This window comes from Vespa crabro, chromosome 3 (genome assembly GCF_910589235.1).
Source record: "Vespa crabro chromosome 3, iyVesCrab1.2, whole genome shotgun sequence".
NCBI classification, from domain to species: domain Eukaryota; kingdom Metazoa; phylum Arthropoda; class Insecta; order Hymenoptera; family Vespidae; genus Vespa; species Vespa crabro.
This window is the reverse complement of record NC_060957.1, coordinates 9,148,395-9,163,379: the sequence shown is the minus strand read 5'-3', so window position 1 is coordinate 9,163,379 and position 14,985 is coordinate 9,148,395. Positions and strand designations below refer to the sequence as shown.

Here is a 14,985-nt window from a genome sequence, read left to right as displayed (position 1 = left end):
AAATGAATCTAATTTTCATGATTCTTTGAAAAATTTTAATATATATTAATACAAAGATATTATCAAATAACATAATATTTCTAGTTTCACCTTGCATTAAGATTTGTTCTCTAGTTACGAGTGACAATGTAAATATTATATTATTTAGAGATCAACGAGTGGTTTTGTATCATGTTTCAGTGATAAAAATTGAAAAAAAACGGTAGCAAACAAAAATAAACGTGTACGTATATCTAAACAATATCGAAACGTAGCCATTACAGAGAAATATATGATTTTTGCAAAAATGAAATTAGAAAATGTTATATAATGAATGCACATAATAACATTATCAGCGCATTAAAAAATATCAACATATACAAATACATATGTTTTTCTAAGAGTATACATTAATTAATTAAAGAACATATAAATTATGTCGGTATTTATTTAGCATTATAAAATTTAATTTTATTTTATTTAATTTTATATTTTACATTAGAAATATAATGATATTAATAAAATAATATAACGAGCAAAATATTTTATTTATTTTTACAATCAATAATATTAAAAATTTATTTTGCGTGTAAATTTTGGTATGTAATTTTTCAAAAAACAACTATTATTTTTATCCAATCCACGTGAAATATGTTATAATTGAGTGATTTGTTATAATTGAAGTTTTAATAAAAAAATTAGTAAGGAAACATATTCATCATGATATCATTACAAACAAATTTATTTTTTCTTTTGTCCCTACGACAAAAAAAAAATTGAAAAATGCTACTCCGCATTATAATTGTTGTCGTTTGATAAACAGCAACTTCAAGAATAAAATGTTATCTGTTTGAGCGAACTTCATATTACGGTTTTTGGATCTCAAAGATATGGAAAGTATAAAAAAAAAAAAAGACATGGTAAGACGCTTACTTTATCGATATATTTTTAAACGGACATCTACGTACGTTCTTGGAATAGTCGTAACAAGTATTTTCTTTGAACGAACCTACGATTATCTCTGCGAATCCATTTTTGAGTTGATAAATGATGGGGTAAGTGATTATATATAAATAGATTATATATAAATTTTTTTTTTTTTGTCGAAGATATCAATGATGTATTATAAATAATATGTATTAAAAAAGCATTTATAGCGATTAGATAATATATATTGAGGATAGATTTTATAGTTATGTTTTTCAATAATTCAATAATATTTCTTTAAATAAATAAAATAACTAACTCTAATTATGAATTCTGGAGTTATAAATAGTTAATGTCCAAATAGTTTTTTTTTAGTCACTGTACGCAAAGAATCAAATAATTATTGGGAATACATTTTTTCAGAGATTATGGGCGCACATAAAACATCAATATGAAAATCCTCCATTGGTTGAAAATGTGGAAAATAAGAAATTGTCACCTGGTTTGCAGGACGATTTAAAAAAAGAAGTTTCCGTCGGAAAAAAGATCGACTGAGTTTAATAAGCAATTTCTTTGCTGTGTTTTTTTTTCAATATAAATACTTCGTTTAGTAATATTTAATAGTATAAGTACTTTCGCAATATAAGTATTTTCGTATAGGAATTTTCTATTTATATAAAAAAAACAAATTCATTTAATTTCGAATAGTGAGTTATAATTGTAATCATAAATAGAATAATAATCGGTTGTCTTTGTTTTAATTTTGAATAATTACAGTTAAAATATTATTAAAATATGGTGCTAAGAGAGATATGCTAGATTTGTAGAATATTATTATTTATATAATACATTTGTTTTTACAAATATATCAGAATTGCTTCTTATTGCTTTTATTATATCACATATAAATAGATCATTTTAAATGTTTACGAATTTTAGATCAAACTAATTTAGAGCAAACTAATGTGTATGTTAATAAAAAAAATGTGCCAATGTGTTTAAGTAAATTTAATATCGTATTATTTCATGAGATCTACACATTGAAGATTGATTAAAGGGGGAAGAAAAATTTCTTTACGCATAGAAATATATACAATATTATCGTTATATTACTAAGAAAACATTAAAATCCGGTTAAAATGTAATACGGATAGAAATAAGTAAATAGTAGTAGTAAAAGAGTGATGTTTATTAGCAATATTTTAATTAAAATATATCTTAATACTTTTTTTTTTTTTTTTTTTTATAGAGAATGTCAAGCGTCAAGGACCAATAAAATCGAACATATAAAAACAATTTAAAAAGACATAGTTAACTTTCGTATATTTTTACATTTTCTCCTCCAGAAAATTATTATTGCCATATTATGGCCGTTTGCGTACCGCAAACGAAGTTTTTCTATATCTCTAAGAAACACAGAGATAATAAAAACGATAAAAGTTATTGTCCCACTCTGTATTATTGTACTATCTCACTTTTGATTCACTGTCAGACGTTAATATTGTGTCATTAAAGAAGGTGGAAAGAAGGTGGAAAGAAGGTGAATTTTATGCAAAGTTTAAAGTTGTTAGAATCATCTAAGATTATATACATCAGTTATTCATCAAAATTATATAGGTAAATATATCTAAAGAATTCATAATTAAATAAATTGAATTAATAATATAGATAATTATTAAACTTCATTATTTATACGAGGATCTTCGTAAGCATATTGTTAGTGAACGTATTTTGGAATTATTTAATATTTCTCATAAGTAGATACAATGATGTCACAGATATATTCATACATTAATTCGAATTAAATTAATTTTTTGTATAATGAATGATGAATTCTAGAATTTTGGATAGGTACGAAAAAATTTAGTTTGCTATATGAAGCATGTTTAAAACTTAACATCAAAATGTTCCAAGTATGGTAGAAATAGTGATCTTATAATGTGTATTCAAGCTTTTATTTAATTTTCGAATAGTATTGTCGGAATGACAAGTAGCATTTTTTAAAACCTATGCATTTAATGTTCCAGGATACGAATATCATGAAAAAGCAAACAGTACGTGTCACATATAATATTTTAATTTATCTAACTATATTCGCAATCGGATCGTTGAAGATAAGTTATGCCAATCGATTAGCTTTGGATAGCAATGAAATATATAAGAGAGACGTAAGACAGAAGAAAGAATTAGCATTGCATATAAATACGACGGAGGATTCAGATACGGAGGAGTATATCTTGGAAATAGATTGCGAGAGATTCAATGTATCGTTCAATTTTTCAAGTACAATTATAAAAGTATTAGGAAAAGACTTCGTTAATACTCCGTTCATAACATGTTTGAACTTTGATGGAAATCAAATAGAATCGGTCGAATCTGGTGCTTTTGATAATCTACCATCTTTAGAATATCTAAATATGGGAAGAAACTACATTCCCTCTTTATTTTCCTTTAACGGTCATGATAATATAAAAATATTGGTACTGGCAGGTCAATCGACATTTCATTATAATATGAACTTGGAAATTATCGGAGAATATCCCGAGCTTCGTTATTTAGATTTAAGTAGTAATAAAATATCATCGATCGAATGGCCCGTAAGTCATCAGAACTCGTATAATCGAATTAATCGAAAATCACCATTTCCTAAATTAAAGCATTTAGATTTATCTCATAATAATCTTGATCAATTTTACAATTACTATGATAATTTTATACTATTCAACCAAAACCAACCAACTCAATCTGAGCAATAATAATTTTGTAAACCTCGATCTACGTTATTTTACGAATTTAATTGAATTAAGATTAGATAATAATAACATAAAGGGTATCAGAGAATATTGTTATAATATATATATGTGTATAAGTGAAATGCCAAGATTAAAATATTTTTCTGTATCCAATAACCAAATAAACAGTTTAGATCAGTTAATTTTTAAGAAAACAACTGAATTAGTTACTTTGAATCTTTCGAATAACCAATTAAGAGATATTTCACCAGAAGTCTTCTATGGCTTAAGTTCATTAAAAAACTTATATTTAAATAATAACGCATTATCTTCAATTAATAGTTTAAGTCGCTTGTCAAACTTATCCGTTTTATCTGTATCTTATAATAATATCCGGGAAATAGACTCTGAAGATATAAGCAACGCTTGGATTTTAAAAAAATTGTATTTAGATCATAATAAAATTGAAAGTATTCATGAAAGTACATTTTCTGAATTGAAATCATTAGAGGAACTATATTTAGAAAGTAATAATTTAGCTAAATTACCGGTCGGATGGGCTAACAATTTAAGAAATCTACGTTATCTCAATTTGTCGAATAACAAATTTATATTTTTGGAATCTTTATCGCTAATCCAATCTCTGCCTGTAATAAGGATAGACTTAATGAACAATAACTTCATTCATATGAAAGCTGAAGCATTGCGAAATTTACCTGAAAATGCGACCATATACTTGATTTCACAGTCGGAAGACAATGAATTATCTAAAGAGGATTTATAAATAACTAAAATATAAAATAATGTATATTTCTTCGAGTTCATGTATGTATAAGTTTATGTCTTTTGGGTATAAGATATAATTTGATAATTATAATAAAAATAAATGTAGTTTTATTGTATTACGACATGAGATAAATAAAACAACAATACGTTCATACGAATTAGCTTTTATTATCCATATGGCTATTATTAGCATGGGTTTCATTCACGGTGTTTTCGCTATAACGATGTCATTTTGTCCGGAGAAATTCGAAGACGATCTTAGTTTGAACTTTGAAGAACCTATGGACAAGTGCGACAATCCAGAACATGGCATTATAAAACTTAATAACATTGATCTGAAAGTACTAAACGATAATTTTATTGAAAGTGCCAACGTGCGATCCATCAATCTCGAAAACAACTCTATCATTGATATCTCTCCGGATGCTTTCAAAGGTGTTCCAAATTTGATCTGTCTCAATCTTGGACAGAACAATGCAATCAATATATTCAACAAATTTTTAAATTATTTTTACCACCCTTCATTAGTGAAACTAAACTTACATCGAGCTTCTGAAAAAAATATTATGTCCGATTATAAAAATCTACGTTCATATCGTGACACTGCATTAGAAAGTTTCCTACCTCATGTCACACATTTGGATATTAGCGGAAATAATTTAGAATATTTACCTAAGTATCTCAAATATTCATTTCCCCGTTTAACGCATCTTTATTTGTCGGATAATGGATTGTACAGATTGTACGATATTCCTGCGTCAACACGAGTTATATATCTTGAAAGAAATTTTTATAATATTGAAGCGTCGTATTTTCCAAAAAATATTTCTGCTTTATTTCTTAATGAGAATACTATAAGCAATTATATTAGCGACTTTCCTAACCTTAATACATTGTCTATTCGTAACTGCAAGAATAATTATATGGAGATTTTCCGAATTCGAAATTGTGAAAATCTTGTTGATTTGGATATGTCATCAAATAAAATTAAATCTATTTATGAAGATGACTTTAAAACATTGAAATCTTTGCAACGTCTTTCTTTAGATAATAATACTCTTTCATCCTTATCTTTTTTGACCCATTTGTCTTCTCTCACAGATCTGTCCATAGCATATAATAATTTAACCAATATTACGTCGGATTCTTTTGCAAATCTTCGGATTTTGAAAACACTAAATTTGCGTGGAAATCGTATTTCGATAATTTCGAAAAATGTTTTCTTGAGTTTGAATATGTTAGAAAAACTTGATCTTGCGGAAAATAAACTAACTACTCTTCCTGATACATGGATGAATACTTTGACAGGACTGCGCTATCTTAATTTACAATCGAATTTCTTTACTAGCATCGAAAACATGTCAATATATGGTTATTCAAATTTAAATCACTTATTTGTGCGTAACAACAGTTTTATGCAGATAGAAATGAAGAGTTTGGAGAGATTACCTTCATCTGTTGTCATTTATGTAACATAGATTTATAATTTTACGTATATAACATAAATGGTTTTTAGTATTTTAAAAATTATTAATTATTATGAATAGCATAATATATATTTTTGTGATCATTTATAATATAGTATGTTTAATAAAATATTATCAATTGCGAACAATTTGTATTGTGTTCGTTAATCTTATTTTTATCAATTTAACTATTAATTCGATCGATTAATTAACTTTAATTATAATAATATAGGAATAAAGTAAAATAGATATAACTGTTTTATTCGTAGATCTGAACACCTATATAAATTATCAACGAACACTGATTATAATGACAACATTACGTGCAGTCGATGCGAGTTAACTTATTGAAATCGCAAAATGAGAATGTTATAGAGATACAAACATTCAATTTCATCATTGATTTGCATGAGATTCCAGTGATGTATTGAAACAGAAAAATAAAGACAAAAGTATTAATATCAGTGTTTTAATAAGAAAAAGTTGAAAATATTAGAAATATGTTTGACATAAAAATATAGTTACTTTAAATATTCCTTGATGATTTTACAATGAGAATTCTACCCTAAGATAATGAACAATCAACTCGAATTCGTAATTGTATGAAATATTCATTAAATAATAATTAGTTATGATCGTAAAATAAATAAAATTATAAATTATCTGAAATTATCCATTTGGAGAAAATGTTTTTTTTTTTTTTTTAACTTACTTTTACTAATTCATTTACTTTTAGTCTACTTTGATGCTTGCGGGTTTGTCATTTTTTCTCAGAACGATTAAGGTCGCTGACGGAAATAAGAATTAATTATTAAATAATTTATATTCGTCTTTCTTATTGCGGCCGTACGAGCACTGTCACTATCAATCCTGATCACCAGACAATGCAAAATATGTCTTAAACGAACATTAAATATTCTATTCTTCTAATACGAACAAAGGGAGTCGCCATTCTTATTCCTTAAACATCAACGGCAATCTAATTATCTATGATCTTTCAATATCTCTTGAATTCTTCCTATTTGTTAATATTAAAATGACAACGATTATTAAAATTTATCGCAATTAAAGTTTCTCACTGAAATGAATTTGTTTTAACGTTGTATAATCATCTCTATAACGTTTAATTATAAATCTATTTTCTTAAAACAATTATGTAGACTTGATCATTAGAAATTATTATTATTTAATTATTAATATTGACAAAGTACACTGCAGTTCTATCGATAACGATATCGACTATAAAATTCTTTTCTAATGATACGTAAAATCGGAATTAATTTATTTCAACGTTGTATTAATTTGTATGTGATATTTTTTGCAGATTGAATATTCGAAAGACTGTGCTGCTTAGTATGCAACTCCTTATAATGGACTCTTTTAAATGATGAATACTATTTTTAATAATAGCATATCTAACACAAAACACAAGGGCACAAGATTGATTACTTTCTGGATAGACATATCCGGAATTGCATATTTCATATATGTGTTAATACTCTCTATACACACATTTGATCATTATCCAGTACTAATATGAATTTACAGTTTTTAGAATTTCACAAATTCGACGAGCTAAAATAACACACAGTTCTGAATACGCCGGTTTTATACATATACTTTCTCTTTCTGTACAGATAAGTTTGTCTTTTTTCAATAACATAGAACAAGGCTTGATAGAGACAAAGATAGTTTCATAACCTTTGATATAGAAATAAACATTAGTGTGTATGTTTTCAGGAAATTTTCCAAAACAAGAGTAAGATTAAGAACAGCCGAACGTTCGAATACATTGAGGGAAAGAGATATTAATTTTTATTACATCATTTTGGTGGATTCTACGAAAGAATTGATTAATTTTGTTTTACTTACGTATTTTATTACAGAACATTTTTAATCTAATTTTATAACGATTAGTTTATTTGAAGTTTATTATTACATAGAATGGTATAAGAATTTGTATTCTTTTTAGGTTATTTGCCATGGAGTTTTCTGTTGCTATCATTGATTTATTTTAGAAAATTTTATTAGATTTTTATTAAAAATTGGATCTTCGTATGCAGTTATTTCCAAGTGATGAGATCTGGACAATTGATATTAGTTGAGTTTGCATCTTAAGATACTAAGGAAATACTATTGAGCAAATGGCTATATACTTTGGTACATTTAAAAAATAAAGAATTCAATTAATCATTTAAGTTTTTATAATTTTTTAAATTCAATTTATAAGATATTCATTTTGATTAATAATTTTATATAATATTTTTACATGTATTACCTTCAGAAATGATTTACATGAAATGTTTTATATTTTCTTGTTCTCTAATTTCTAATATGTTTCAGCTGTTCTGTTCTTATAAGTTATTAGAGACTATATTAATGGATTTTTTTCATGATACTGTATAGAATGCAAGAACCAACAAATCATTTAGATAAGTAAGCTTTTTTTTAAACGTTTCCTTAACAATTTTAACAATTATTTATTATAACAATGAAAGTAATAATTTTGTTTTTATTCCAGATTTAAATCATCGTTACAATCGTTGCATAGATATCATATGTAGTTTGTTCCTTATATTAATAATATCCACAGACACAAAAATATAAATTGTATACTTTACATTATACAATGTATCTTTTCTAATGTATGACGTTCTGTGAATTAGAAAATTTGTTCTTTTGAATATCTTCTATTGAATTTAAATGATACTTTGAAGAATTATACTAAATTTAAAGAGTTTAAAAAATAAAAGAATATTAAGGAGCATTGACAAGTATATAAAAAATTATGAATTAAGTTAAAATAGAATAATATTTCAAGATCAGTTTATTCGTTTAATTTAATTGATATTATAAATATAATAATTTCAATGTTACTATTCCTTGTCTAGTTTCAATTTAATACTATATCTATTTTAACTTATAGCAATTAATCTGCTTTTGTAAATATATCCCCATCGCGATTATATCTATTTTGAAACGATAGATATAATGGGATTTTAGTTAGTTTTCTTCATTTATCTTAATATATTTACAAAATTGTAATTACTTAATGTAATTACAAATTTTACAATTACATCTTCTAAACGTTTTCTGTTTTATTTTTATTATTAAAATATATACAGAAGATGTATGGTACATGTTTACAATTTGAGATCAAGTGATTTGAATAAATTGATTTTTAAAATAATATATAAATTACAGAAACAAACGCTACTGCTTACTTTAATCATTTTTATATGTTTTCAGTCGTTAATGATAATTTACATATACAAAGGATAAGCGATTAATTTTTTGGATTTGAATTTTAAATATAATTTAAATTGTAAAATGAATAAGTTCATTGATTACATTTGTATACATTGATTCAATAAAGAAAGAAACTGATGAATCGTACAGCTACAAATCCATGATACTTCATTTACAATTTTATAATATGTTCAATCAGACCATCTTTTTCAAAAGACGTAAGCAAAATAGTTACGTGCTAAACGTATGAAAGAAATACGAGACTTCAACTATTGGTTGGCGAAAAATATTCAATTGTTGAATGTGGGATAATAGCTCTACAGTTTATTTTTAGGATTTCTTTGACTTCTTGTCCGAAAAATAATAAAGGCCTCTAAATTTTGTTAATACGCTCCTGATCTGATCACGTGTATTAGTCATGATTCATAAAAAAGGTATGAATCACGTCATGTTCTATCTCGAACTTAGCTATTAACATCCTTCTAAAACTGAAAGGTCTACCGATAGAAGAAGTTGAATTTTTCGTAGCATTAAAATTTTTCCAACGTCATCTAAATCACTTGTGAGATCTGTTCATCAGAATTATACAGGTAAATATATCTAAAGAATTCATAATTAAATAAATTTAATTAATAATATAGATAATTATTGAACTTCATTATTTATACGAGGATCTTCGTAAGCATATTGTTAGTGAACGTATTTTGGAATTATTTAATATTTCTCATAAGTAGATACAATGATGTCACAGATATATTCATACATTAATTCGAATTAAATTAATTTTTTGTATAATGAATGATGAATTCTAGAATTTTGGATAGGTACGAAAAAATTTAGTTTGCTATATGAAGCATGTTTAAAACTTAACATCAAAATGTTTCAAGTATGGTAGAAATAGTGATCTTATAATGTGTATTCAAGCTTTTATTTAATTTTCGAATAGTATTGTCGGAATGACAAGTAGCATTTTTTAAAACCTATGCATTTAATGTTCCAGGATACGAATATCATGAAAAAGCAAACAGTACGTGTCACATATAATATTTTAATTTATCTAACTATATTCGCAATCGGATCGTTGAAGATAAGTTATGCCAATCGATTAGCTTTGGATAGCAATGAAATATATAAGAGAGACGTAAGACAGAAGAAAGAATTAGCATTGCATATAAATACGACGGAGGATTCAGATACGGAGGAGTATATCTTGGAAATAGATTGCGAGAGATTCAATGTATCGTTCAATTTTTCAAGTACAATTATAAAAGTATTAGGAAAAGACTTCGTTAATACTCCGTTCATAACATGTTTGAACTTTGATGGAAATCAAATAGAATCGGTCGAATCTGGTGCTTTTGATAATCTACCATCTTTAGAATATCTAAATATGGGAAGAAACTACATTCCCTCTTTATTTTCCTTTAACGGTCATGATAATATAAAAATATTGGTACTGGCAGGTCAATCGACATTTCATTATAATATGAACTTGGAAATTATCGGAGAATATCCCGAGCTTCGTTATTTAGATTTAAGTAGTAATAAAATATCATCGATCGAATGGCCCGTAAGTCATCAGAACTCGTATAATCGAATTAATCGAAAATCACCATTTCCTAAATTAAAGCATTTAGATTTATCTCATAATAATCTTGATCAATTTTACAATTACTATGATAATTTTATACTATTCAACCAAAACATAACGCATCTCAATCTGAGCAATAATAATTTTGTAAACCTCGATCTACGTTATTTTACGAATTTAATTGAATTAAGATTAGATAATAATAACATAAAGGGTATCAGAGAATATTGTTATAATATATATATGTGTATAAGTGAAATGCCAAGATTAAAATATTTTTCTGTATCCAATAACCAAATAAACAGTTTAGATCAGTTAATTTTTAAGAAAACAACTGAATTAGTTACTTTGAATCTTTCGAATAACCAATTAAGAGATATTTCACCAGAAGTCTTCTATGGCTTAAGTTCATTAAAAAACTTATATTTAAATAATAACGCATTATCTTCAATTAATAGTTTAAGTCGCTTGTCAAACTTATCCGTTTTATCTGTATCTTATAATAATATCCGGGAAATAGACTCTGAAGATATAAGCAACGCTTGGATTTTAAAAAAATTGTATTTAGATCATAATAAAATTGAAAGTATTCATGAAAGTACATTTTCTGAATTGAAATCATTAGAGGAACTATATTTAGAAAGTAATAATTTAGCTAAATTACCGGTCGGATGGGCTAACAATTTAAGAAATCTACGTTATCTCAATTTGTCGAATAACAAATTTATATTTTTGGAATCTTTATCGCTAATCCAATCTCTGCCTGTAATAAGGATAGACTTAATGAACAATAACTTCATTCATATGAAAGCTGAAGCATTGCGAAATTTACCTGAAAATGCGACCATATACTTGATTTCACAGTCGGAAGACAATGAATTATCTAAAGAGGATTTATAAATAACTAAAATATAAAATAATGTATATTTCTTCGAGTTCATGTATGTATAAGTTTATGTCTTTTGGGTATAAGATATAATTTGATAATTATAATAAAAATAAATGTAGTCTTATTGTATTACGACATGAGATAAATAAAACAACAATACGTTCATACGAATTAGCTTTTGAATTAATTTACAAGAACTCTTGAATGTTACTACATTTTTTCATTGTATTTAAATATTATTTCGTATTGATACAAAAGTAACAATATAACTGATTAGAAATTGCTTTTTATTCACAGATTGTATTCATAATGTGGCAATCAAGTACATTTATTATCCATATGGCTATTATTAGCATGGGTTTCATTCACGGTGTTTTCGCTATAACGATGTCATTTTGTCCGGAGAAATTCGAAGACGATCTTAGTTTGAACTTTGAAGAACCTATGGACAAGTGCGACAATCCAGAACATGGCATCATAAAACTTAATAACATTGATCTGAAAGTACTAAACGATAATTTTATTGAAAGTGCCAACGTGCGATCCATCAATCTCGAAAACAACTCTATCATTGATATCTCTCCGGATGCTTTCAAAGGTGTTCCAAATTTGATCTGTCTCAATCTTGGACAGAACAATGCAATCAATATATTCAACAAATTTTTAAATTATTTTTACCACCCTTCATTAGTGAAACTAAACTTACATCGAGCTTCTGAAAAAAATATTATGTCCGATTATAAAAATCTACGTTCATATCGTGACACTGCATTAGAAAGTTTCCTACCTCATGTCACACATTTGGATATTAGCGGAAATAATTTAGAATATTTACCTAAGTATCTCAAATATTCATTTCCCCGTTTAACGCATCTTTATTTGTCGGATAATGGATTGTACAGATTGTACGATATTCCTGCGTCAACACGAGTTATATATCTTGAAAGAAATTTTTATAATATTGAAGCGTCGTATTTTCCAAAAAATATTTCTGCTTTATTTCTTAATGAGAATACTATAAGCAATTATATTAGCGACTTTCCTAACCTTAATACATTGTCTATTCGTAACTGCAAGAATAATTATATGGAGATTTTCCGAATTCGAAATTGTGAAAATCTTGTTGATTTGGATATGTCATCAAATAAAATTAAATCTATTTATGAAGATGACTTTAAAACATTGAAATCTTTGCAACGTCTTTCTTTAGATAATAATACTCTTTCATCCTTATCTTTTTTGACCCATTTGTCTTCTCTCACAGATCTGTCCATAGCATATAATAATTTAACCAATATTACGTCGGATTCTTTTGCAAATCTTCGGATTTTGAAAACACTAAATTTGCGTGGAAATCGTATTTCGATAATTTCGAAAAATGTTTTCTTGAGTTTGAATATGTTAGAAAAACTTGATCTTGCGGAAAATAATCTCACTAAACTTCCTTCTCGATGGTTGATTAACTCGAGAAAACTACGTTATCTTAATCTAAAATTGAATCCGTTTACTAGCCTCGATAGTATGTCTGTGTATGGTTTACCTAACCTGAATAAGTTAATTTTTGGGAACAATAGTTTTACACAAATCGAAATAGCGAATTTCGAAAAATTATCAACTGGTGTTGTTTATGTGTCATCTATGAATAATTCATGTGTAATGTTTATATTGTAATTTTAAAAATGTTTTAGCATAAATGCGACTTACTATCTTACAAATTATTTTTTATTAAAAATTGAATATATATTTTTGTTAACATCTATAATATTGTGTGCTCAATAAAATATTATAAACAGCCAATAATTTATTATTGCATTATTTTCGTAATTATATTTTTATTAATTTCATTATTGATTCGATAGAAATAATATCGATTGTTAGATTTGTTTAATCATTAATTTTACTTGTAGGAAGATTATAGAAAACGTGGAATAGACTCTGATATCGTATATTACATGTATACATAGAAAGTATGGAAAATTACATTTTATTCGCCAATAATCACAGTATTCTACATTATCTGCTGAAGGTAAGCGTTACGAATTATTCGCATAGAGTAACATATGTCTCATGCTGAACGTTTTATCATTCTATCGATAATATCTAGATGAAGTAAATACTTTTTAAATTTTCATTACTTATAGATCAGTCGACTGTCGGTAAGTTGTACATTCACTTGAAAAATCATTCGATTATTTATTAATCTTATCACAATAATATCATTCTTTTGGAACATTGCATTTGTTGTTATTTAACAAAAATTCATATACCGTTTCAAACTTTTTTTTAAATTCAGCAGAGAACATTAAAAGTAAGATGTAATAAATAAGAGATATAGTTAACGTAGATACAGATGCGTGTCGAATATAAGCATTTATAATGATACGATACTATTTTCCTTTTTTTCTCGTTTTCTCGTCTGATGCGACCTAGATTTTGGTGGCTTTGAAAATCGTCGTTAGAGCGAAAAATCTTCGCATGGTGTCAACCAAGCTTGTTGACACGGTCGAGATGTAATTACGCGGTAAATGAAAATGCAGATATTTGACTAGGCAGACAGTATGAATTTTGTTTTGTGTGCGTAGGGTGTATTACATTCTATATGCACGCGCGCATTAATACATAGATAAAAAGAGATAGAAATAGAGAGAACAAGACAAAGGCACAGCAATTTCGAAACTTTTCTCGAAAGTGTTAATTTATAATACTATGTGTAACATGTTTGTTAAACAACGTTGGTGGGGTTGTAGGTTACCAGTGGAGCGGTGGGTTAAAAGAAAGGGGTTGTGAACGGTGCTTGGTATTAAGGATGAAGGGAGATTATAGTACGTAAAAACATTTGTTTGCGCTCATCGTTTATTGTCTCGTTCGTTTCTTTTTTATGTATAGTGTTATCATACTTCTCTCGTGTTTGCTTTCGTGTCCTTGTGCCTCATTTGACGGGACGATACTATTACGTCGAAAAATAAACATTATTTTCATTTACGTTTGTCAAAGGCATTACGTAGTTTTATTCTTATTTAACGGAGAATCAACAATGCCATTGATTTTACGAAATCATTCGCATTATTTGTAATCAACGTTATTTTTAACTCTATGTTATATGTCTTATCATTATTTATTTTTGAAAATAGTTACATACTAGTAATCCATAAAATCATTGATATGTTGTTTCTATTTTCTCTCCTTTCTTTTCATTCATTTCTCTCTCTCTCTCTCTCTCTCTCTCTCTCTCTCTCTCTCTCCTCTTCTTTTCTTTCTTCCTCTCTTATTTTTTTTTTCCTTAGTATTTCTCGAAGATATTTTGCCTCTTTCGTGTAACGAAAGACGAGTACGAGACGAACTTGGAATACTAAATTATGGTTTTAT

At 26.7% G+C, this 14,985-nt stretch overlaps 4 protein-coding genes across 4 annotated transcripts; all 4 read left to right on the top strand.

Moving 5' to 3' along the window:
* Nucleotides 1–621: 621 nt before the first annotated feature.
* On the top strand, nucleotides 622–1,682 carry LOC124422709 (cytochrome b-c1 complex subunit 9). The gene is made up of 2 exons (XM_046959530.1): nucleotides 622–1,034; nucleotides 1,330–1,682. Exons 1-2 carry the CDS (start codon nucleotides 870–872, stop codon nucleotides 1,459–1,461), a joined length of 297 nt encoding a protein of 98 aa, XP_046815486.1. The 5' UTR covers nucleotides 622–869; the 3' UTR covers nucleotides 1,462–1,682.
* A 1,998-nt stretch (nucleotides 1,683–3,680) lies between these two features.
* On the top strand, nucleotides 3,681–4,576 carry LOC124422708 (carboxypeptidase N subunit 2-like). The gene has a single exon (XM_046959529.1). It carries the CDS (start codon nucleotides 3,766–3,768, stop codon nucleotides 4,420–4,422), a length of 657 nt encoding a protein of 218 aa, XP_046815485.1. The 5' UTR covers nucleotides 3,681–3,765; the 3' UTR covers nucleotides 4,423–4,576.
* Nucleotides 4,512–11,786, top strand: LOC124422847 (protein artichoke-like). The gene is made up of 5 exons (XM_046959782.1): nucleotides 4,512–5,893; nucleotides 8,234–8,290; nucleotides 9,781–9,838; nucleotides 9,952–10,025; nucleotides 10,140–11,786. The coding sequence occupies exons 1-5, from the start codon at nucleotides 4,601–4,603 to the stop codon at nucleotides 11,628–11,630; spliced, it is 2,973 nt and encodes a 990-aa protein (XP_046815738.1). The 5' UTR covers nucleotides 4,512–4,600; the 3' UTR covers nucleotides 11,631–11,786.
* On the top strand, nucleotides 9,231–13,419 carry LOC124422706 (nephrocan-like). The gene is made up of 2 exons (XM_046959528.1): nucleotides 9,231–9,729; nucleotides 11,917–13,419. Exon 2 carries the CDS (start codon nucleotides 11,929–11,931, stop codon nucleotides 13,288–13,290), a length of 1,362 nt encoding a protein of 453 aa, XP_046815484.1. The 5' UTR covers nucleotides 9,231–9,729; nucleotides 11,917–11,928; the 3' UTR covers nucleotides 13,291–13,419.
* The last annotated feature ends 1,566 nt before the right edge of the window (nucleotides 13,420–14,985 follow it).

Coding starts and splice junctions, on each gene's coding strand:
- LOC124422709 (XM_046959530.1), top strand. CDS start 870: ATGGAAAGTATAAAAAAAAAAAAAGACATGGTAAGACGCTTACTTTAT. Junction 1,035..1,329: donor TTGAGTTGATAAATGATGGG/GTAAGTGATTAT, acceptor ACATTTTTTCAG/AGATTATGGGCGCACATAAA.
- LOC124422706 (XM_046959528.1), top strand. CDS start 11,929: ATGTGGCAATCAAGTACATTTATTATCCATATGGCTATTATTAGCATG.
- LOC124422708 (XM_046959529.1), top strand. CDS start 3,766: ATGTGTATAAGTGAAATGCCAAGATTAAAATATTTTTCTGTATCCAAT.
- LOC124422847 (XM_046959782.1), top strand. CDS start 4,601: ATGGCTATTATTAGCATGGGTTTCATTCACGGTGTTTTCGCTATAACG. Junction 8,291..9,780: donor TGGATTTTTTTCATGATACT/GTATAGAATGCA, acceptor TTAATAATATAG/ATAATTATTGAACTTCATTA. Junction 10,026..10,139: donor TTAACATCAAAATGTTTCAA/GTATGGTAGAAA, acceptor TTAATGTTCCAG/GATACGAATATCATGAAAAA.